Source organism: Callorhinchus milii, unplaced genomic scaffold (genome assembly GCF_018977255.1).
Source record: "Callorhinchus milii isolate IMCB2004 unplaced genomic scaffold, IMCB_Cmil_1.0 Scaffold8, whole genome shotgun sequence".
Taxonomy (NCBI): Eukaryota; Metazoa; Chordata; class Chondrichthyes; order Chimaeriformes; family Callorhinchidae; genus Callorhinchus; species Callorhinchus milii.
Window position 1 is genome coordinate 18,336,505 of NW_024704749.1, and position 23,977 is coordinate 18,360,481.

The 23,977-nt window shown below is 44.7% G+C and overlaps 1 protein-coding gene across 2 annotated transcripts in view; it reads left to right on the forward strand.

The window, feature by feature from the left end:
- exd3 (exonuclease 3'-5' domain containing 3) overlaps nucleotides 1-23,977 on the forward strand; it is a 190,758-nt gene that overhangs the window by 4,028 nt on the left and 162,753 nt on the right. For both annotated transcript variants that reach the window (XM_007900207.2, XM_007900209.2), the window contains exon 3: nucleotides 16,583-16,648. In XM_007900207.2, coding sequence (XP_007898398.1) covers nucleotides 16,630-16,648 — 19 coding nt within the window. In that variant the 5' untranslated portion in view covers nucleotides 16,583-16,629. The remainder of the gene's footprint in view (nucleotides 1-16,582; nucleotides 16,649-23,977) is intronic.

Consider the following 23,977-nt stretch of genomic DNA (forward strand, 5'->3'; position numbering starts at 1 on the left):
CATCCTCCGCATTCATAGCCTTCAGAAACAAAAGGGGGGGCGGCGAAGGGTAATGGGAAGCAAATCTCCCCACGCGTGCCTTATCAGTGGCTATTGGACTGACTCCCAGCACAGAACGGCACGGGCGGGCAGCTGTTCCTCTGGCTGTCTGTGCTGCCAGCTCCTCCACCTGAAAACCTCCCCCCCCACCCCCGCCCTCCACACACACACACACACACTTCAGAGCAGATGTTACAAAGCAAGCGGTTAAACAGATAGCAGTGCAGATAAAGCTGTAAACGAGGGAGGTGGACCCTTTCTAACCGAAACCTCCATCTGTCCAAATATTTGTTCCGAGGCAGCTGTAATTACATAGGAAGCGTTCAGGTCTCCGTTACCACCACTACTAAACAGCGTCCCCGCTTGAGGGGGCAGAAGGAACCCTGTTACACTGCAGTACCCAGAGAGCGAGAGCTTATTAAACCTCTCATTCACTGCCCTTACAGGAAGAATTCTTTATAGATAATCGAATGCTCTGACGAGTCTTTTTGACACAAAAGGCGCTATGTAAATTGTATTGTCAATTGTATTGTATAATAATAGTAATCCCTGCATTTGATATAGCGCCTTATCAAATCGTTGAGATGTCTCAAAGCGCTCCCACAGAATATATTGTAAAGTGGAGTGACTATATTTTGTGGACGAAAATGCATTTTGTGTGTATTTGATAATTGTGCCTTTCACATCGGAAGGATGTCTTAAAGGGCTTTCAAGGAAATTTTTGTGTGTGTATATATATAGGCAAATACACATAATAGTAATAACATATAAAGCGAATGTATAACAACTTTATTAATGTAAAAGTTAATTGGGGTGATAATATACTCCTGCACATCCAAGCTTCTCCAGCCGTTCCCCCCTCTCCCCGGCTCGGAGTTGTGCTCCCACTCCCCAAACAGTCTGGGACGTTACCCTGCGCAAGGGGCGCTATGGAAGTGCAAGTTGTTGTAATTTAGATGAGCTGTTACACATTGGAGTCCTGTAGCTCAGTGGTTAGAGCACTCGCTTTGCAAGTGAGAGACCTGAGTTCAATTCCAGGCAGAGGGCGAAACCTTGGGCAAGTTTCCTTACTCCACACAGAGCCTAATAATAATCCCTCCAAAAAACCCAAAACAATAATTAAATTGGTCATTTTCAATCTACGACTGTTTGTGGGACATTGCTGTGCGCAATTGGCTGCCGCGTTCGCCCACAAATATACAGTCAATTCACTTTACAGTGTGTTCTGTGAAGCGCTTTGGGACGTCCTCCTGACGTGAAAAGCGCTATATCAAATGCAAGGATTATTATTATTATTATTATTATTATTGGCATCATTATCCAATGGGCAGTGCCTTTATCCCAAGGACCATTGAGAGCCCTCGAAACATCTCTTTTTGATAGCCAAACCTTCTCCCCAAAACTTTCAGTCTCTCTGAGCACATCTGCCTGCTTCCTGACCCCGTTTCAACACTGCTTCAACGCCCTTCCCGCCTAACTTACTCTTTGTTCGATTTCCTAATTTTTTAACTTGTGTCCCTTGATCTTTGAGCCCTTCCCTGGTGCGAGCAATTTGTCTGCATCAGTGTCGTCAGCCTCCCCTAGAACTCTTCAAGTGAGGTCACCTTGAAGTGATGCCATTGCTCTTTCAGAGAAAAGATGTCCAGTTTCCTTAACCTCCTCATGTTAATGCCAGGTCTTGTTATCCCCAGTCACCTTGGTTGCTTCCTTAATTACGTAATCCTTACCGGAGCTTTGGCACTATCAGTGGGCAATAATATCCTTCCTGAGAAGAGGGGACCCATTTTGTGCACTGATNAAAAAAAATTTAGTCACTCAATTAATGACTCTTTGTGGGACAGCGCTGTGCGCAATTGGTGTTTAATTGTGTATGTTTGGGGTGGTGGTGGTTGGTGGAGAAGAAAGAGAGAGAGCCAAGAGTATCTTCTCTGTCGCGTCTGATTGGCATGTACTATAAGGACATATGGCTAAAATAACATGGCTCTCATTACAGGATGGAGCCTCAATAATATAAGAACATCCGTAAAATGTAAATTTGGCTGAAACGCAAGCAAATAGAATCAACTGTAAGGGATACTTAGCTGGCGTCTCAACTCCAGGAATATTGTTACAATAAAAATCTCATTACTATAAATAATCGACGGGTGGGGAGTTCACATTTCCCATATTACTTGGCCACGTTTTGTTCTGGTTAAAGGACTGTATAGGTTGGCCGGCCCCACTGTTATTCTTTCAAATACGTGATACTTTCAAGCCCTCAGCAAACCGGTTCCTGATCTGAGCGTAAAATTCCAATGCAGAAACCATTTCCCATTTGCTCCGATTGCCTAGCTATCCTGCTCCAACCACAACATTTGAATATAAAATTCAATTATCCGCTTCCTTTTTAAATGCTCAGCACATTAACTGTGGTCAGGCCGGTGCCAAGCGTCACCCGCCCGGAGACCGAGGCCGTTGTTTGGAAGTTGGATTGCCTTAAATCTGCGCAGCATCTCTGCACTGTACAGCCGCGCTGAGCTCTGCTGTGGAACGCCGGTGAGGGGAGTAGTGTACACGCTCCCCATCTCTGCACACCCTTAGGAGAAAGCACAGAACCTCTGATGGTGCGAATACTGGAGGTGCTCCAGAAAGAGTCTGAGTGGGAATAATAAGCCTTGCGTTCGAGACAGCGCCTTATCACCTCCTTGAGACGTCTCAAAGCGCTTCACAGGATATTCTGTAAAGCAGATTGACTGTGGATTTTGTGAGGAAAACTTGACAGCCATGTCCCGCAGGCAGTCATGGAGCGAGTGACCAATTTTATTTGGAGGATTGTTGGCCCAATAATGCCGTGGGATTTTTAACCTCCACCTGAACAGGCAGTTAGGACCTCGGTTTAACATCTCATCCAAAAGATGTCACCTCCAACAGTTTCATATGTTTAGAAATGCAGGTTTTAAATATACTCTTGGATAAAAGGTTTATTTCATGAATTCATTATGAGTTTGCATTATCTTATTACGAATAGTATCCTTATTTTTGATATAATAAAAATAATAATCCTTGCAATTGATATAGCGTCTTTCATGTCAGGAGGACACCCCAAAGCGCTTCACAGGATTTACGGTGAAGTGAAGTGACTATGTTTGTGGGCGTTAACTATAACGTCTTTCATGAGTGAGGACGTCTCATAGCGCTTCACAGATTTAGTGTAAAGTGTAGTGACTGTAGGCTATTTATTTCCACTCATATACTGAGAATCAAAGCTGTGAAGTGCTTTGAGGCACTATGACATTGTAAATAAAATGCAAGGATTATTTTTATTTTAACGTGAGAGCTGATATCCTGACATTTACTTTCTGCTCAATGGGCAACTATTCAGCTTTAAGACTGCTCGTGGGATAACATTGGCTGTAAATATTTTTGATATAATGAAAACAGTGTAAGGAACAGGAAGGCCAATATTTCCTTTGCAATGTCAAGTTTATGAAGGGTTATCATATGGTAAATTATGATTGATTATTTCCAGTGGTCACCAAGTCAGTAACTGGGGCACAAATTGAAATAAAGACTACAAAAAAATTACATTTATATAACGGCTTTACTTAACCCCCTAATGGGGTGGGGAGGGCGGAATCACAAAATATTTACAGTGGCTATTTATTTACCAATTGCTGCTGATTACAATTTATAATGTTACCTTGTTATGTTTTCTCCTCTCCCCAGTGTGGACACGTACACATACAATGTGCAAACAAAGTAAGCCTGGATAGTGACGCAGGTCTGTGTTCCTGTTCTGTGCCACAGGCAGGGTGTTAGCCAGAGACAGAAAACCAATGTCTAGCTAACGTACGGTCAAATTGTGCACTGTCGCTGGTCACAGACTGACAGGAGAGAATGACTGATGTATAGCGTGTTCACAAAGTCCAGTTACCCCCATTTTTTTTTTACACAGTGCACTGACCAACAACTGAAGCGTGTGGATGGATGATGTATTTAGAATATGGATGATGGATGTATCGTATTTAGAAGTTCTGAATTGTATTCAGTCCAAGTATTTAACTGTATTTAGACGTCCAGAGGATTGGTGTGTGTGCATGCGAGTGCCGTCATTTTCATGGCAGATAATGATCCGTTGCCACGTTTGGCGTGACATCTTCCGTAACACGGTTGTAGTGACTGGGAAGTTACTGGTTTCAGACATTGTTACACTCGACTCATCTGCAACAGAAAATAAAAATTCATTATAAGAAAAAAAAACCACCTTGGTTTAACAAAGGACAACACCTCCGACAGTGCAGCACGCTCCCCCACCACTGCGCTGGAATGCCGAGTCAGCCTCGGCTAGATTTTGCTTGGAGGAGAGGAAGCCTCTCCAATATAGCAAATAATTGACATTTTATTGTACATTATACCCGTCACTTTGAAATAGCGATCTGTCCTGATCTGGTCCAGATGAAAGGCTCATGTTCGAGGGTGTACATCACATCTAATCTACAAGTTCCTTACTCATATTTAAAGAACATGCATTTTTTAAAATTGTATTTTTATGTTCTCTAAATACGAGCCAATAATAATAATTTGGTAACCCAATCCCCGACTATTTGTGGGACGCTGCTGTGCGCAGTTGGCTGCCACATTTCGCCAACAAAATATACAGTCAATTCACTTTGCAGCATATCCTGTGAAGCGCTTTGAGACGTCTTGAAGACATGTTAAGGCGCTATATCAAATGCAAGGATTATTATTATTATAGATTTCTTTTTAATTATATGGTTTGTGAGTTGGAAATGAAATATCTCAAAAGTGCTTTGCAGTCAGTAATATCAAGTGTGAGCAAACGTGTCAGCTGTGTTTGCACACAGCAAGGTTCCAACAAAAAGCCACGTGAATGGCCAACATATCAGTCAGGAAACCACTCTCTGTTCTCGTCCCAAGTGTCATAAGGTTCACTTGCGATGACTGGATTCAGACCGGTTCGTATTCTTTTGCTCGGTGGCCTCTACAGTCATACAGCACTCTTTGCAGTGCTCATGACATCTGTTAATAATTACCTGTTCCTTTAATAGCTCTGCTGCTACGGAGAGAAACTGAGCTCAGGGAAGGTGGACAGAACTCTGATTGCTTTTTAAGTTCCAGTTTTCCTTCAACATACTTCCTGTGGGAATGATATTCCTCTCGAATAGAGCTCCCAAGTCTCTCCCAATTGCCAGTGTGAGCTGTGTAACAGCCGTGCTGTGTAACGAGATTCTACTTAAAAAAATAATAATAAATCAGTCACTTCAATCTGTGACTGTTTGTGGGACATTGCTGTGCGCAATTGGCTGCTGCGTTTCGCCCACAAAATATGCAGTCAATTATTCTGTGAAGCGCTTTTAGACGTCTCGAAGGCATGATAAGGCGCTGTATCAAATACAGGGATTATTATTATAAATAATAATATTATTGAGCTTGAGCTTGAACAGTGTACGAAGGGACAAGCAGAGGTGACGTTTGGTCACAAGATTGGACTGGATGAAGAATACCCTTCGGCCCACCGTAACCGTATAGCAATCTGTGCTCATCCCACACTGCATATTGGAGCATTCATGCAATGCGCCCCCTATCATTGTGCCTCTGCACCATAGCTTCACCCAGCAATGTTTTCTTGTGGAAGTCATTTTGTAATTTTTCACATGATGGCTTCAACCGAAGGCCCTTCAGACCATATCTTCCACAATATCAGCCTTGTAATCTTTCCATTGCAGCGTTCTGGCCTCGACCGCACTTGCTGGTAATCCCTTCCCACCTTGTGAACAGTCCCCTTTGACAAAATGTCACAGCCTAGAGTCATCTCTGGCCAGTGCTCAGTTTACTGATCTCGACCCTGGTGGCAGCAGGAGCGCTAAGTGCTGCTGAGTTCTCCTACAAATGACACAGTCACTACACTTGACAGTAAATTCTGTGAAGTGCTTTGAGGCGTCCTCCTGACGTTAAAGGCCCTGTTTCATTCATTGTCGAGACTCGTTTATAATCGGGGATCTCATCCCAGTACCTGTTCTCAGAATGGAATGAATTGCCAGGGGTGGCTGTTGGAACTGAATCGATTGGGGGCATTTTAAAAGGCACAGGCAGAAGAAAGGGTATTTACAGGGTGAAGAAAGATCAGTGAATTGGGGTTAGGATTAGCTGCCTTCATTGGATACCGACACTTAATACTGTATAATGACTTGAATGGCCTCCTGCTGTGTTTGTGGATTTTCCTGAGATAATGACTGAGGAAGAGAATAAGAGAGGAGTAACAGAGAATTTTTTTTATGTATAAAAAGAGTTTGAAAAGGCTTTTCAGTGCTCAGAAAGGGTTAACTGCTGTCTGATTTTTTTTTGAATGAGTTGCTTATTTTGGCGGGGTGGCGTGGTGGGGTTGTGTAAGTGGCTGCAGCAGCGTCTGGGATGCTGCTGCCAAGACTCTGTTCGTGGGCAGCCTGTCAGCTGTCAGACGCTTGCCTCTTCCTTTCCTCTATCTCCAGCCTGGGAATCACTCCAGGATCCTCCATGGGAAACCGCAGCGGTTCCAGAAGCGTGCAATTGTACGTTTCCCTGCTTCCCGCTACCCCGGCCCAGCCAAAACCTGGAGACAACATGCACTTTGAGCTTTACCTCATTGTCTGATTTAGGCCTGCTTCACATCCCAGGTCCCCTCCGACCCACCACCGGTGAGCAAGCTTTTAGACATCTTTCTTTCTCTCTCTCTCTGTCTCTTTCCTCTCTCTGTCTCTTTCCACATCCCTCTGCCTCACACCTTTCCTCTGTGCTTTCATCAGTGGCCTGCTTCCTCTGCGTCCACAGTGAAGGGTATTGAGATGGACTCCTTAAGTTTAGCGCCAGCAAAGTTGAGATCATAGGAAAACAGGAACATGAGGAGGCCATTGAGCTGTTCGGTCTGCCAGTTTATTAGACTTTGCCAGATCTTTTAATCCTAATGTCCTGCCCTTTCACCAGAGCCCTGCACAACCCCCATAAGTTCAAAGGTCTAGCCTCAATGACGAGAAGCCTGTCAGTTTGGTCTATATCCATCCCAGCTGCTGGAGCCTTCTCTCATCTGCTTTAAACAAAACTTCCAGTTTGTGCACTGTATGCGTTGGGTCATACAAACATCACAAACCTTGGTTTGGAAAATTTGGAAGTATTTTTCAACAGTTCTTAAAAAGGGTCTGATTTATGACTTGGGGAGCCCTCATTTCCTATGATCTGGCCTCCTAAGGATTAGGAGAGGCACTACTCGAAGTCCTGCGATCACATTTCCCAGTCACCGAGACAGCTACAGAATGGCTCCAGCAGGAGGCTCCAAAGACTGATCCAAACACAGCCCTCAAGTTTCCAGCGCGTTCGTAGACACGGGGGGGAGGCATGTGATCGTAGAGCCAAGAACCACCTCTGTGTAAGCGCACAGAGAGGAACGGACGCAAAGAAAACATCCTCTGACTTAGCAACCTAATACACAACCCAGCTGGACAATTTCCTCACTGTTGGCTTCTCAGCCAAGCCAGCCAGCCGCTGCCAAGAGGCACGAGACCAGAGATCATGCCGGGGGAATGCAGAGACTCCGACCTGTTGGGTCAAATGGCCGCCAATGGAATTTCTCTCATTGCAGTTTTATTTAAAATTTATTGTTAAACGAAATGTTTAAAACATGTAGGCTAATTTTGAACAAGTCCTCCAACCCAAGTCCCCCTCCCCCAGCATCCTGTGCTAAGATCCCATGTAAGAGGACATAGATTTAGAGTTTTAAAAGGAAATTTCAGGACAGACACCAGCCAGAAAGCTTTACGTTACTCAGACACGTACTCATTTAAAAAGCAACTCGATGTTGTGCTGGGGGGATAGTAGGGTGAGTGTTCTTGAGGGATAGGATCGGATGGGCCGAAGGGTATTCTTCATCCAGTCCAATCTTGTGACCAAACGTCACCTCTGCTTGTCCTTTCGTACACTGTATACTGCACTGGGTTAAAGCCAGGGATACTGGGTTGCAGCGGGTTCTTGGTTGGCTCCAGGTCATTTGGTGAAACTGTCGGAAGTTCTGGGTCCCAAGCTCTAGGTTTGCCAGTGTTCAGGGCGATGCAAGTTGTCTTTTTAGATTGATTTTGGAAGTGGAGAAGGGGTGGGGTGTTAGGAGGACGGATATAGGGAGAGTGTTCCAGAGAACGGGACAAGGAGTCTGAAGAATCGCCCCAATTATGTTAATTATTTACGCACAGCACACCAACAAAATGTCACTCGGGCAAAGGTTGGTTTTGTCGGTGGGGGAGGGAGGGAGAGGAAAACGCCAACGTTCTGGACATTAGTATGATCTAAAATGTAATGGATACGTAACGCTCAACTTAAAACCTTGTGGTAATTTATACACACGTGTCAGGTTACTCTGTTATTTTCAAAATGTCTGGAACAGATGGTAAAATGTTGCATTGCTACATTATGCATAGTCTCTAATTTGGTTTTATAGTTGCAATGCTCGTGAATGATACCCAAACTAGTTTCGGGAAACCCCCACCCCCCCCCCCCCCACCCACCCCAGCGTAATTCATCCCCGAATGTCCATTTATCTGCATTTTTCCTCGACTGCTTTGACTTTAGTTTCATTTCAAAAAACCTTTCATCCATAGTTCTTTTGAGCGTTCTACAAAAGCTCCAGGAATGAATGAATGAATGAATTTCACAAACCTTTCTGCCCTCCCCCCGTTCCCCCCCCCCCCCCTCCCATTCTTCATATTTCTGAATATGAAAGTCAAGTTGCAGCGTTGAACTTTTCATGACAAATGAAACATTAGCTGAATGCAGAAGGGCTTCTGAAAGCCTCAAAGTCTCTGGAGTAACGCAATATGCCGTCTTGATTCTGTTACGAGACCCGCACTTTGCAGATGAGGTGATTTAGCATATGTGCTCAGGTCCATCTGTGGCAGAGTCTGACACTGAGGAAATTTGCTGGCCATGTGCAGAAAGCCCCCTGTGAGCCTCAAATCTTTAATAGCGGCCAAAGAAAAATGAAATCACCTGTTAATTTTCCCACTGAGAATTCAACTGAGGCGAGATTAATAGTTTCCAGTAATCTGAGCGGCCTAGACTGTGACCCTGTCCCCCTTCTCGTTTCCCTTCTAATGTGAGGAGCTGTTGGTGCTCAATTCCAGGATTGTATGTATGTAGCATAAAAAACTTTTGTTTGGGGGATATTTCCTTAACTCTTTAAAGCGCGGAGGTGCTGTCCTTCAGTTGAGACTTTAAACTGAGGACCCATCTGCCTGTTCGGGCGGATGTTGAAGGTGCTATTGGAAAAGAGAAGGGAGTTAACTATCAAACTGGATGCAGATTCAATAGTAGCTTTCAATAGGGAATTGGATACGTACTTGAAAAGGAAAAAAATTGTAAGGCTATTGGGTAAGAGCGGGGGAGTGGGACTAGTTGGATAACTCTTTCAAAGAGCCGGCACTGGTACAATGAGCCAAATGGCTTCCTTCTGTGCTGTAAGATTCTATGGTTCTCCTAGCGTCCTGGCAGACAATTCCTGAGATAAATTGGTCCATCACATCATGGCCTGATTGTGAGATATCGCTGTGCTCGAATTAGCTGCTGCTTTTCCCTACAGATAGAGTCGACTTGACAGGAGTTCCCTGTGAAGAGTGTCGAGATGCTTTGACGTTAGAGACACTGTTTCAAAATGCAAAGATTATTATTATTACTAAGGGATCGAGACATTGATATCAGATCTGCTCTCCCACACTGCAGACTGCTGTTGTCCTTCAGATGCAGAGAATCTGAATGGAAGGGTGATTTTGGCACTTAGTCGAATCTTGTGGTTGTGGGAAAGATGTGAAAGTTCCCATGGTTCACGCCAAAAGGCGATTGTGATCGTTATGGCATCCTGCTGCACAGAGGATGAAATAATGGAAAAGCTTCACTTTCTGGTGTCAAAATGAAGGGAACTATCGCACTGCTTATAGTATCTCAAAGTTCTGTCATAGCAACCGAGTTTGATGGATGGCAGTTCAAGTTCTTGCCAAAGGTGGTATCTGAGTTTCTTTTGGCTCAGGAGATGATCATTCCATTGTCGCTGCCTGCTTCTCACACTCCTGAAACGAAATGTAGATTCCATTGTGTTGAGATATTTTCAGACAGACAACAGGAAATTGTGGGCAACTGCTTCTGTGATGATGTAACATTGGGTCAGCCAGCCATTTAACTGAACTGCTAGTGGCCAGTACCAGTATTATAATAACAATAGTAATAATAATAGTAATACTTGCAATTGAGATAGCGCCTTATCCCGTCTTCGAGATGTCGCCAAGCGCTTCACGGAATATACTGCAAAGTGTATATTTTGTTGGCGAAATGTGGCAGGTAATTGTGTACAGCAGAATCACTATTCATTCTCAGAGGTTACTGAGAGAAAATCCCTTGTGTGTGGAGATAGGCAACTTCTCTAGTTGCCCGCAGCAATGTCCCACAGTCAGTCAAAATGACGTGTATATTTATATATCATACAGTGAGGGGGAAAACCATCCCCCACCAGAGATCATCTTTGAGATTTCAGGCACTAAGAGGAAAATAAGGACCACGTTTTTTTTGATTAATTTGGAATCGTTGAGCAATTCTGTTTATTCTGCAAGAAAGATTCCTGATTCCTGAGGAAAGAGGAGAAAGGAGGGAGCAATAAACAAATAATATCTGAAATAGAAACAGAATTCGCTGGGAACACACAGCATTTCAGGCAACATTTTCCTCTCTCCATAGATGCTGCCTGACCTGCTGCGTGTTCCCAGCGACTTCTGTTTCTATTTAAGTGTAACTTGTGTTTGTGTCCAGTTTATTCAGACAGCAGCAGACGGTATAGAGGGTGCACTTGGTGTTGGGGGTCAGTGACTATGCAGCGGGATCTATTCTGATATTATTTCTCCTCCAATATTAGGTTGCAGTTGCTGTACTGCTGTTTCCTATAATGTTTCCCGGTGAAGCTTGCAATTGGCTTGCAGGATCATCTCCTGTCTTTATCATGAACACCTGGATATTATTTCAAAGGAGTTCCAGCGAAGTGCTGTGCAACGGAGATTTGGCAAGGCGTTTGAAATGCGGCAGATCAGAAGGAACCCAGTTGAAGCGAGACAGGGACTTACACTACAGCAGATGTCCAAGAGGACAGTGGATTGAATTGGGGAACAGTGCAACTTCACAGCCAGAACAGCAGTTGCCCATAGTGGTTTGTCCAGATGTTTCTATGTTTAGGAACAAGAGCCTCAGAGGCTCAATAAAGTGTGAAAATTCTTCCTGCTCCTATTACTCCTGTTTGGGGAAGACTCACCCACATGATTGCTGAGCACCACTGGATGGCAATGGTGAGGGTCGGGATCCTGTTTACCGAATCAGGGAAGATTTGACCGTAATTGCTTAAGTGGCTCCTCTAATGGCCCAAGGCAGCACTGCTCCAGCACACAGACGGATTTGATTTGTGGTCTATGCTCAGTGAGCTGATGTCAGCTGAGCTGCCCTCAGACTGGGAGATCAGCAGTGTTCAACCCGATCACTGGTCTTTGCTGGAAGCCTATATTGGGACATCAGCTAAGGGCAAGATCATCCATTTCATACCCCTGGGTAGGAATAAGCCGACTGGCTACACAACCTGTGAAGGTTCACACTCTAGAGTTCAGCAAAAGATTACGTCTTGTGAAACTTTCACAAAACAAAGGGTGTCCGTTGACCCCCTGGTAGAAGATGTGATGGACATAAATGAGACCGACTAAATGACTTGCATGACCAAAGATTTTCTCCAGTTGCAAACTGAGTCATACAGCCAGCCCAGAGTTTGTGCTGAGCTGACTAGTCTCAGTTGAGTGGAGCTCCTGGACTAGTTAGTGAGGGGAATATTTAGCCAGGGTCATGTTCCTGATTGCTGTCTGTGAGTGAGAAACGGTGCCTATAGGAGAGAAAATAAAGTACAGGAAAGGCTTTCTGCAGGTGAGGCACAAAGTTTAATAAAAAAAATGTATCTGCAAGCTTAAGAAGTCTTTGAAGACTTCCAGGATTAATCAGAGTGAAAAGGTTTTTTTACTGTGAGGTTGCTGTAATGTACTAAAAGGCACGAATCCCTCATTGCTAACAAAATGTGCTGCTGAATATCTGTGTATTCCCTGAGTGCTGTATTTCTTTTCATCTGTGCTGTATGTGAAAGCCTGTCCAAGCTTTTTCTTGGCACCACTAGTGAATTCCACTATAAGGATGCTTTTGATAAGGATGCTTTTGTTCCAGGGCCCTCCCCTCTCACTTGACTCTGGAAAGCTTTCATTCTCAGACTTGGTTCTGGGCCTCTTCTTTAGGTTCCCAATTCAAGCTAATTTTCGTTTCATCAATAAGAAACCGATAAATCTATTGTACCCTCGACTCTTTGTGTTATGCTTTTGCTTTGCTGACCAACAAATCCCATGTTTGCTTTGGTTTGGTGTTTTATAAAGAAAAAGACACAAATTGATGCCAGTTCTTTTTTTTCCACAATTGTCATTGACTGAAGCATTTACTTTGTGTACAAAATAAAATGGGACAACAATGATGTAGTGATTTATTACTGGCTTGGATGCTGATCAGACATCTTGTGTGTATTGACAGTGAAATGTGAGGATGTTGAAGTTCATTTGCAATGGGATTGTTTTTTCAACTCCTCCTTCATTGAGGAGCGGACGGAGCCTTAGATAAAGTCACAAGTTTGAATCCTGCACCGCATTGTTCCAGCTGATCTCAGCAGGACTAGCAACTGAGTACAGCATTTGCTATTTTTTGGGCCAGTCGGGTGTCTGGTCTATGTGGAAACCCATTGCCATACTTAAACGTATCCGAACCAAACCATGTATGCCACCTATGTGTGGAAATTTTCATGTTTGGAATGCCTTCTTCTTCCCCGAGATGCGTCCTGATTACTTAATGGGAGTATTAGATGCAAGAACCAAGGCTTGGGGACCCCAGGGTGTGTGTCGCAATAACTGCTGGAGTTTAACCAGCTAAAACCACACTGCTTGCCATTGAGAGCACTGGCTGGCAAGCTTCCCACTGCTAGACCACCCTTAGGGCTTTGGCTTACAGAGTTAACAGGAGTTGAGAATCCTTGCCCCTACGTGTGTCCTCCAACTCCTGCTAGTGAACCAGTGACTAATGCTGGACGGTGTGTGTGTATGTGGGATGGAGTCTGACCTGGGATTCCTCAGAATAAATGGTTTATCTTCTTGACAGAGGAGACTGCACTGCGTTCGCACGCACATTTATTTAGCGGTGAAACAATTTGTGCAGTGATATAAGTGCTTCCTCTCCAAGACACATTGGAATGCTTCTTTGGCTTCCCAGCTTTGCTTCTTCCTTTCTCACCACTCCCCGTATGAGTCTTTTCATTCTGGCTTCCGCCTTGCACTTGCCACAGCTCTGAAACAGTCCTGACAATGTCACTAACAACATCCTCTCTGTCTGCGACCAGGGCTGCTTGTGCCTCCTTGTCTTCCACAATTTCTCCGCCTCTTTGGACAACTTAGGCAAATTCAGCCTTCTCCACAGTCTCTCCTCCCTGGTGCATCTCCCTGGTTTTCTTATGTAGACTCAGTTGGTAGCATTCTCACCTTCAAGTCAGAAGGTTGTGGGTTCAAGCCCCACAGCAGGACTTTGAGCTCACATTCTAGGCTGACATTCCAACACGGTGCTGGGGGTGTTTTGCAATATTGGAAGTGCTGTCCTGAGGATGAGTTGTTAAACTGAGGCCCTGTTTGCCTGTTCAGGTGGACGTTTAAGATCCCACAGCGCTATTCAAAAAGAGAATAGTTATGCCTCTTAAGGCTAATTCTATTACAAGATATTGGGGGATATTGCAATTGCGCTTCATCAGGTCATTGAGATGTCTCAAAGCGCTTCACAGAATATACTGTAAAGTGAATTGACTATATGTTTTTGGTGAAACGTGGCAGCCAATTGTGCCCTGCCCGGGAATTGAACCCGGGTCCTCTCGCTTGTGAGGCGAATGCTCTAACCAATATGTTACAGGTCTCTAAAGTTCCCATCTGCCTTTCAAATGGTGCTTGATTCCCTCTCCAAAAGTGTAGGACATGAATATAAAACAGTGGCTAGTAGCCAATCTAATTGGGAGTTTAGGAAGACCTTCTTCACACATAATGAGTGACGAGAATGTGGAACTTGTTGCCAGAAGTTGTGGTTAAAGCAAATAGTACCAATGTGATTAAGAGGAAGGTTGATACATACACGAGGGAGAAGGGAAACTTGGGGAATAGGAGAAGGGGAATAGGAGGGGTGAAGGTCTTGTGCGATGTGTAAACACGGGCACAGACTAGTTGAGCCAAATTTTCTGTGCAGGGTGCTATTAACGTGCAGTGCATCTCTTTATGTACAGTCATGACCATAAAATCTATCTCCATTAAATCTCCCAGTTGAAAATGTTTCTGTTTGCAGTTTCCCATGAATTTCACCTTTGGCAGCTGCTGGCACCCTGACTCAAGTCAGCATTGTGCAGATTGCTCGCTTAACGCTGGAATCAAAACCTTCCCACAAACAACACTTTTGGGACAAGCTGGACGATCTCTCCCACGCGGGCGACATGCGACTGTGGTTGGGCTTGCTGCCGAGAGTGCCTGGAACATGTTCAGGGCAATAACTTTCTCTGTAGTAAGCTACACGGCAAAAGGACCTGAATCTGTTGGTGTGAAGCAGCGTGGGGATGACCCTTTTATAAGGTTCCTCGCTAGATAGACAGAATGCGAGTTTGCTTATAAAGATAATAATCCTTGCAATAAAAATCCTTTTTTTAATTTCTCCCACAAAACACTTAGTCAATTCCCTTTACAGTATATTCTGTGAAGCGCTTTGAGATGTCTCGAAGACGTGATAAGGCGCTATATTAAATGCAAGGATTATTATCATTTTTTTATAGCTCCTGTCACATCAGGAGGGTGTCTCAAATCGCTTCACAGGAATTACTGTAAAGTGCAGTGAATGTGCAGTTTGGAGGCAAGTGCAACAGTCAGTTTGTTTACAGTTTGTAGCATCCTACAGATGACCATAAAGTGAATGGACAATTGTATTTGGGGGATTGTTGCTCAGGAGAAACTCCATTATAACAGAGCTTTTTGTAGATCTGAGATTATATGAAATATGGTGCACTGCTGAAAGTGACATTAGTTGTTGGCTGGTCAGTCTCCCTCCCTCCCTCCCTCCCTCTTCTTCTATAGATCTCTTATAACATCTAACTTTATTGACAATAAACAGTCCCATCACAATGGGGTCGCCCTGTGGCTATTTATACCCTAGAAAATATCTGGGTAATGCTTTATTTAAAAAGCATTGGGTTGGAGGTCAGCCAGTTAGTTTTGATACCTTGATGAGGTGTCAGCTTGCATCAGTTGGTAGCACTTTCACCACTGGGTCAGAAGGTTGTGGGTTCAAGCCCCACGTTGGGACTTTGAGTTCACAGTCTAGGTTGATGCTCCAGTGCACTACTGAGAGATGATTGGATGTGCTGTCCTTCAGATGAGGTCCAGACTGCCTGCCCACCCAGATGGACGTTAAAGATTGCATGACTCAATACAAAAAGGAAAGGGAGTTTTCTCTTGACGTTCTGGCCAACAATCAGCCAGAACGCTTTGTTAAGCCATTCAGTTCATGGCTGTTCGTGGGACGTTCAGTCTGCAAATTGCACAGTCACGAAACTTCATAGCAATTCCCTGTGAAGCGCTTTGACTTTTGAACGCTATAAAAGCTGTATCAAATGGAGGGATTAATATAATCAAAGGAGGTATGGTTTGTTACTGCTTTCTTCCCTCTGGTCCCTCGGGGTTAACAACCGCTAATAGAAGCAGCTGGTACAGCAGCGTGACCTGAAGAGAAGCCCCTACAGGCCGAGCCAGGCCTGTTCTAGGAAGTGTTTGGAACAGTGACTTTGACTGCATTCTTCTGTGACCAGCTCAGAGTTTGGCAAGGTGGAATGCAAGGGTTGGCCTCTGTAGCTAATTGCGTATGTTCGTTTTTATATCGTTTTTATATCGTAGACAACAACAGAGTTTATCCAACTCTGCAAAATGATTGGAGATGTTTGGAACTGACCGTGCCATCAGAATGAGAATACTAAAAATAATGCTTGCGTTTGATGTAGGGCCTTGTCACGTCGTTGAGATGTCTCCGCAACAAATTACATTGCCTTTCACGTCGGGAGGACGTCCCAAAGTGCTGGGCAGTCAAGGATTTGCACCCGAGCTGAGAGTATGAGAGTAGTGAGAGTATCCAAACCAAACTCAGAATTCCATGCATCCCACCTACACATGGAAATTCCAGAGATAGATTGTTCGAAAGGTATGCGCACTCTCTCCCTGGAGGGATGCATCCTGCTTATCTAATTGCAGAAACTATTAAGATACAGGTTGGCAAGAGCCAAGATTTGGGGGCTCCAAAGTGTGCATTTGGGGTAACTGCCGGAGTCTAACCGTGCAACAAAACAAAGTGACGGACGGCCGATTTTACAGTGAGAGTTTAATAACCATTTTCTGCTGTTTTATTGTAGGAGTCTAACGTGCGTCCTGCCCACTCCTGGATTTGAGGTTGTCCATCATGAGCTCCAGCTCCACAGGTGAGTGACCAGACCCTGGACCATTGTTCCAGTGTTGCTCTGTATCCTGCAGCTGCCATAGTGTGGGGAAGGCACCTGTTCAGGTAAAACCTGCACTCTTTTCTCCCCTACAACAGAAAAACAGTTTTTCTCATGTTGTACATCTCTCCCAGGATCCGTTGCCCCTTGTGTACAACTCTCCTGGTTCCCAGTGCCCATCGTGCTCCTGGTAACTATTATTATACAAATAATACTTGCATTTGATATAGTGCCTTATCGCCTCGTAGAGACATCTCAAAGCACAGTGTCCCACAAATAGTCGTGGATTGAGTGACAATTATTTTTGAGGGATTATTACCCCTGGAAAGCCATCAACCAAGTGACTGATAACAGAGTTCCTACTTACTGCCAGATAAACAAAGGCATGTGGAGTAAGGAAACTTGCTTAAGGTTTCGCCCTGTCCACGAATCGAACCTAGGTCCTCTTGCTTTTGAGGTGAGGTGCAAACATTGCATTACAGGACTCCACAAGCTGTTACTCCGTGCCTCTCTCTCGCTCTCCCTCCTTGTAAGCGTTAGCTCGTGCCTTTCTCTCTTTCTCTCTCTCCTGGTAACTGCCATTCTTCAGATGCACTTATGTTATTGGGTGTGGTTACGTTGATCAAAGCGGTGTTCCCCTCTGTCTGAGCTCTATAGCGGTATTTCATGTGAAAGGTAATTTTCTCCTTGGGATCTCCGTTGTGTTCGCAATCTGTCCTGAATTTATGCCGTTTAATCTCCGCTGTAACAGGCATTGCATGAAATGATCCGACTGATTTTACACGAGGCTTGAAGTTCTCTGGCAACTGTGTGAGGCAGCCGACTGGGCCTTCAGCCTTCTTGCCCCCACCCTATGAAACTCCATCCCACATTCCCTTTGCCTCGTTCCCTCCCTTGCCTACTTCAAGGTGAGTCTCAAAACCCTTCTCATCAACCGAGCCTTCAGCCATCCTCCTACCCTCCCTGCTCTCCACCCTCCACCAGCTTGGGTCCAAGTCCCTGACTGTCCAGCGCCTTGGGATGTCCTCCCGATGTGAAAAGCGTGGTGTGAATGTGATTTGTATTGCATTGTATGATGAACGTGGAAAAGTTTACTTTGGAAAATCCTGCTGCAGGGAAATGAAAACTCTGCCCACTAGAGGGTGCCTGCGCCTTTCTTTTCAGAAGTCGCTGAATACTGACTGTAAAGTTTGTGTTTGATGGTCCTTGGAAAATGTTCTCCGTCAGTGAGGAATGTTTGGACAGCGCGCTTTCCATCAGAAAGCACAGCTTTGTCACAACGCTCTAGTTTCTCCAAATCCCTTTTGTTTCACTCTCGTGGCTTCGAAATTATATTCCGTGAAGCGCTTTGTGACGTCTTGAAGACGTGATAAGGCGCTATATCAATTGTAAGAATTATTATTATTAAAATACGCAGTCACAACATTTCACTGTAAATCCTTTCAAGCACTTTGAGACAGCTTAACAATGTGATAAGTCACTATATCAAATGCAAGGATTATAAGGATTAGTCTTACCTTCAAAACCTTCATAAAACGTCTTTGACCATACCTTTGTTTGATGCCTTCCCACCCACCACCCCCCCCCACTCCTCTCAATGTTCGGTGGTCTCCGTAGTTGTGAAGAATTTTGAGGCGTTCATCTTATGAGGGAGGGGACTGTATTAAGTTGTCATCTCTACATACAAACAAATTCTCCCAAAGTTAAACCAAAGTCCTGTTTGCCTGTTGAGGTGGACATTAAAGATTTGTTTGGAAGAGCGAAGGTAGTCTCTCTAACTGTTTTAGCCACTAATCCTCGAGATAAAATCAGTCATTTATGTTTGTGGCTGTTTGTGGAACTTTGCTGTGGGTTAAATTGCTGCTGTGTTTTTCTACAAATACATATTCACTGCGCTTTGAGCTGCCTAAATTACTCTACATCAAATGCAAGGAATATTATTAGTGAATCATATGCTGGGGATAAAGCCATCTTATCTTGTCTGATAAGGAGGCTAGTCCTCCAGCCCCATCCTTCCTTTCTGACCGACCATTTCACTTGCCTCAGGAAGTCCTGGTGTCAATAGTTTTATCTGCAACCTCACTTTTCTGACACTGAAAGGAAGCATCGCTTTGGTACAATGAATGCACAGGGCAGTCGCTTCTTGTGTAGATAGGATGAAGGCGGTGATTCCCAAAGAAAGCAAACATTTAGATTACAGTGATTAAACCATGTATTTCCTTGTATTGTTGAGACCCATGTCAGGACTTTGAACTCGTATAGTTGTTCAGTAGGTTGACACTCCAACGCACTGCTGGAGCCGGGCTTCATTATCAGAGGTGCGTTCTTCAGATGATACCTTAAACTAAAGATCCACTCTGCTATTCGAAAAATGAAGGGAATTTCTCCTGGTGTGCTGGCCAACAATTCCCAAAGAATAATTCACTTCACAACGGTTCCCACAACTATGCGGGACATTGCAGCTCATACTTATTACCTGGGCAGAAGCCACCAGGGATAGTGGTGCTCCTTCTAACTAACCTCTTATAACCCTTGAACTCTTTTTCTAGTTATTATGTAAACTTCCTATTGACTTCTGTAGTGCAATAACATCAAGATCCCAGAAGACCAGTGTAGATTTGTATTCGACCTCTCAGTGTAAAAATGATCAATTACTTCATGGCTCTTTTTGGGACATTGCCATGTGCTTTATTAGCTGCCGGGTTTCCTAACAAAATACAGTTACAGCACTTTAAGAATCCCTGCCCGCATTCGTTCCAGGGCTGGGCAGCGCTCCTGCCTGGATAACCAGCTTTGGCGCCTACTGGGCCCTCTTTCAACTGCCATTTACTTTACCTGGCTCAGGACTGACATTGCACACACTGTATGTGTCATCTTACATGCTTTCCACTGCTTCAGTCAGCTGGGACAGAATCTGCTTGGCTGTTAGAGCTTTTACAGCGCAGCCTGGCCAGGTCAAGCTGGAACAATCCTGCATTGCCCAGGAGGGAACTGCTCTTAAATCTCGAGCCATAAAATAATTTAATAATAATCTTCTTATTTGATGCACTTTATCATGTCGGTGAGACATCTACTGTATTTACTTTTTCTTTCTTTCTTTCTTTCTTTCTTTCTTTCTTTCTTTCTTTCTTTCTTTCTTTCTTTCTTTCTTTCTTTCTTTCTTTCTTTCTTTCTTTCTTTCTTTCTTTCTTTCTTTCTTTCTTTCTTTCTTTCTTTCTTTCTTTCTTTCTTTCTTTCTTTCTTTCTTTCTTTCTTTCTTTCTTTCTTCCGTATGTACGTACGTACGTACATAATGTGTAGTGACTCTGTATTTTGTAGGTGAATGCAGTAGTCAATTTGCACACATTAGTGCCTAACAAACAGCCCTGAAGTGATTGACCAATTTTATCAGTGGGATTGTCAGCCTGGATACAGGGAGAAACTCCCTTCTCTTTTCGAATAGTGCCCTGGCGTCTTTAACATCTGCCTAAACAGATGACAACCTTAGTTTAATGTCTTATCCGAAGAGATGGCACCTCGAATCCTGTAACCCAGCCCCAACACTGCACTGGAATGTCAGCCGTGACTGTGGAGCTCAAAGTCCTAACTTGGTTCTTGAAGTCTGGGATCAGAGGCCAGAGTGCTACCAACTAAGCCAGCCCAACGGCAAACTTTTAATGGCTTTATACACCCCCTCCGTACTCCCAGGACACCTTATAAAGTGCACTAGAGGTGAAGTGGTCATCTCTAAATTGAGCCAGATTGAGGCCTGAAAGGGTTAAGCGGAGGACAACAGATGCAAGTTGAAGTTCTTATTGCTCCTGTGGTGATGGCGGTGGTGGTGGTGTTCTGGTTCTATGTTATGTGTTTATGCGAGATGTGTTGCCTTTTCCCTCCTTTGTGTTAATTGTTTGTTGTGTTGGGTGATGGATTAAGGAGCCCGTCTGGAAATACACTCAGAAGCACAGGAAACGCAGGCTCTTGCCAGCGTTTCCTTCCTGTATATGAGGGAAACCTTCGCCTCGGCCTGCATCTGAGTGTAAGACTCGACAAAACAGAGCCGGGTCCTAAGCAACAAGTGACCCGGAGTTCAGTGCTGCGATGTTTTCCAGCAGCTGAGAATCTCCAGGGAGTAGGGGCATCCTCCTCGCTATTGTGTTGTCTGCCCAGCAAGTCCAAAGTTCAGCTTTTATGATGTTCTCTCACAGGGCTTGTGGGAATGGAGACGGCCTTCCTGGAAACGGGCAGAATTCCTTTGTAGGTCACCGAAGCCACAGACAGTGAAGGCGGGCAGGGCGCGGGCAACCGCACTCTGGCCCCAAGCGTTCTCGGAATCGGTTGGCCTCGCGGGCGCTTTCGCGGGCCAGCGACGTGAGAGCAACGTGTTGCTCAATTATAATAATAATAATCATAATCATAATGGATTTGATATAGTGGCTTTTTTCAGGTCATTGAGCCGTCTTCGCCTGATACACTGTAAAGCGTAGTGACCGTGTATTTTGTGGGCTAAACGCAGCAAGCAGTTTACGCACTGCAGTGTCCCACAAACAGCCGTGGAGTAAGTGAGTGAGTGACCAATTTTATCGTGCCGAGGGATCTTTAACGTCCACCTGAACAGGTTGATGGGACCTGGGTTTAACGTCTCATCTGAAGGACGGCACCCCCGACAACACAACACCCCCTTCCCCCACAGCACCGGATTGACGTGACAGCTTGGCCTATGTGATTCCAAGTCCCGACGTGGGTCTTGAACCCGCAACCTTCTGCCTCGGAGACGAGAGTGCTACCACATGCAGTCAAAGTTTTACAGTCGTTAAAGTAGAGTGGTCCTGCGCCTCGCTCTGTGTCGCCAGTGCCACTGCCTGGCTCAGCACCGCCCTCTGTATGAAGTATACGAGCACGAGTCTTTTAGGTGTTGTGATCTTATCGGGTTCAGGGCTATAGAGCCCATCCGGGTCTCTTCACTGAAACTTTATTGAGTGGATCCTGCTGGTGTGCCAGGCAAAGATGCTCATCTTCTCTAACCGTGTCTCCTTCTGCCAGTGCAGGCTGCTGGGGTTTTGCTACGGACTAGGTGCTTTGCCGGTTCTGAGCTGGCTTGCAACTCAAGACTGAAAAGAAATGACACAACTTTGCCTTGGTATTAGAGAGGCAGCTAAAATGCGGAGGGTGGGGGAAGGGATTCTTGCTCCTTACTGTTTTGCCACTCAGATAAAGTTAAGAGTGCTCACCAACTCTTGAACTTTAGAGAGTGTGCGTTGGGGCAACTGCTGGAATCTAACCAGTTAAAACTGCATAACTTGCCGTTGTTTGGCAAGCTTTCCAGCTTCTTGTCCAACTAGGACCACCCTTCCCGTTAGTCGTGAGTTTGACAATGTTTAAAGTGGCTATACACGTAAAATGCAACATTTATTAGAGCGAGTGAACAGTGCAGCGCGTCCGTGTACACTAATTATACGCTGATCGGATTGTACATTCACTTTGCGGCTGTTTGTGGGACGTTGCTGTGAACAAATTGGCAGCTGTGGTTTGCTTATTGCTCACAAAATACAGTCACCATGCTTTATAATAAAATCCTGTGATGCGCTTTGAGATGACCTCTCAAGGCACTGTACCAAATGCAAGGATTATTATTATTATTTTTATTAAAACGGCGATTGAAGCAGAATCCAAAGCTTTAAAAGGGAATTAGAAGGAAAAATATAAAAGGGTTTGGGGTTAAAGCAGGTCAGTGGGACTGAACAGAAAGCCAGGCACCATGGGCCAATTGGCTTGCTGTGCTATCATTCTGAAGACATCTTGCTTAATTTTATAATAAATAGTAAATGACCGCATGCTTAGTTCTCAGGATTTATGACCTAATTTGCTTCCTGCTTTGTGACTGACTCGGACGGATCTCCTCTCACCTGTGTATCCCTTGTTTGCGGCCATCTGCACGATAACACAAACACAAACGGGAACACAGCCCAGTGTATGTACCATATAAGCACTTCCTATAATCTCAATGCACTTCAACATTGCTCTTTGTTAAGAAGTTTCTACTTGTCCAGGAAGCCCCCTCTGTATTTGATCAGGAACAGGTGACTGCTCTGCTTTGCCAGCTATTTGTTTCACACACTAAAGTTCACACAAGGCCTACAAAAAACAAAGGCTACACTCTACACTATATCATGTAAAGCGTTTTGAGACATCCTCCCAGTGTGAAAGGCGCAATATCAAACACAGTTTTTTTTGTTTAAGCCGGGGTGGTCCAACCTTCCGGCTGCCAGGGCCGGATACCCTATTTGAGAAAGAGTCGCAGCTCAGATAAGCAATACTTTATGTTTCCCTTCCAGAAACATAACATGGACACAGCACCTTTTTCACGTCAGCAGCACGCCTCAAAGCCCTCGACACTGCTGGGTGGACACCTGAGCTTGGGGGTAGATGTAGCAGCCGAGGGAGGTGGGATGGGAATGAGGAAAAGGTGACTCTCCTGATATCACGCCTTTCACCTGAAGAGGACATCTCAGCGAGCTTCACAGGGTATACTGTAAAGTGGTCACTGTCTTTAAACGGGCAGCCAACTTGTGCACAGCAGTGTCTTACAAACAGTGAAAGAGTCACTGAGTCGTGGAGTCCTGTAGCTCAGTGGTTAGAGCACTCGCTTTGCAAGCGAGAGACCTGAGTTCAATTCCAGGCCGGTCGAAATCTTGGGCAAGTTTCCTTACTCCACACAGAGCCTAATAATAATCCCTCCAAAACAAACAATAATAATAAAATTGGTCATTTTCAATCTACGACTGTTTGTGGGACATTGCTGTGCGCAATTGGCTGCCGCGTTCGCCCACAAATATACAGTCAATTCACTTTACAGTGTGTTCTGTGAAGCGCTTTGGGACGTCCTCCCGACGTGAAAAGCGCTATATCAAATGCAAGTATTATTATTATTATAAAGAGCAATTTGATCTGGAGGATTGCTGGCATGGACACTGGGAAAAACTCCCTTCTCTTTTTGAATAGTGACGCAGGATCTTTAACATCCACCTGAGCAGGTACACAGCGACCCCCACCCCACCCTTAATGCCTCAGCCGAAGGACAGTGCCACTGTTTGCGCACACTCGGGTTCAGTTCAGATGTGACCCTGCATTCTGCTGAGGAGATTGGCCTTGTTATTGCATGTATCAGTCAGCAGGAGGCACATGAGGTCAGGATATGACGGCCTGGCAATGACCGGTAGACTTTTTTTTCCCACGAGCTGTGGCGGCATCTCTGCGAGTGAATATTCCTGAGAAAGTGATTGCCATTCAGCCGCAAAACAGGAACATTTATTGAATAGTAATTTAGAGACA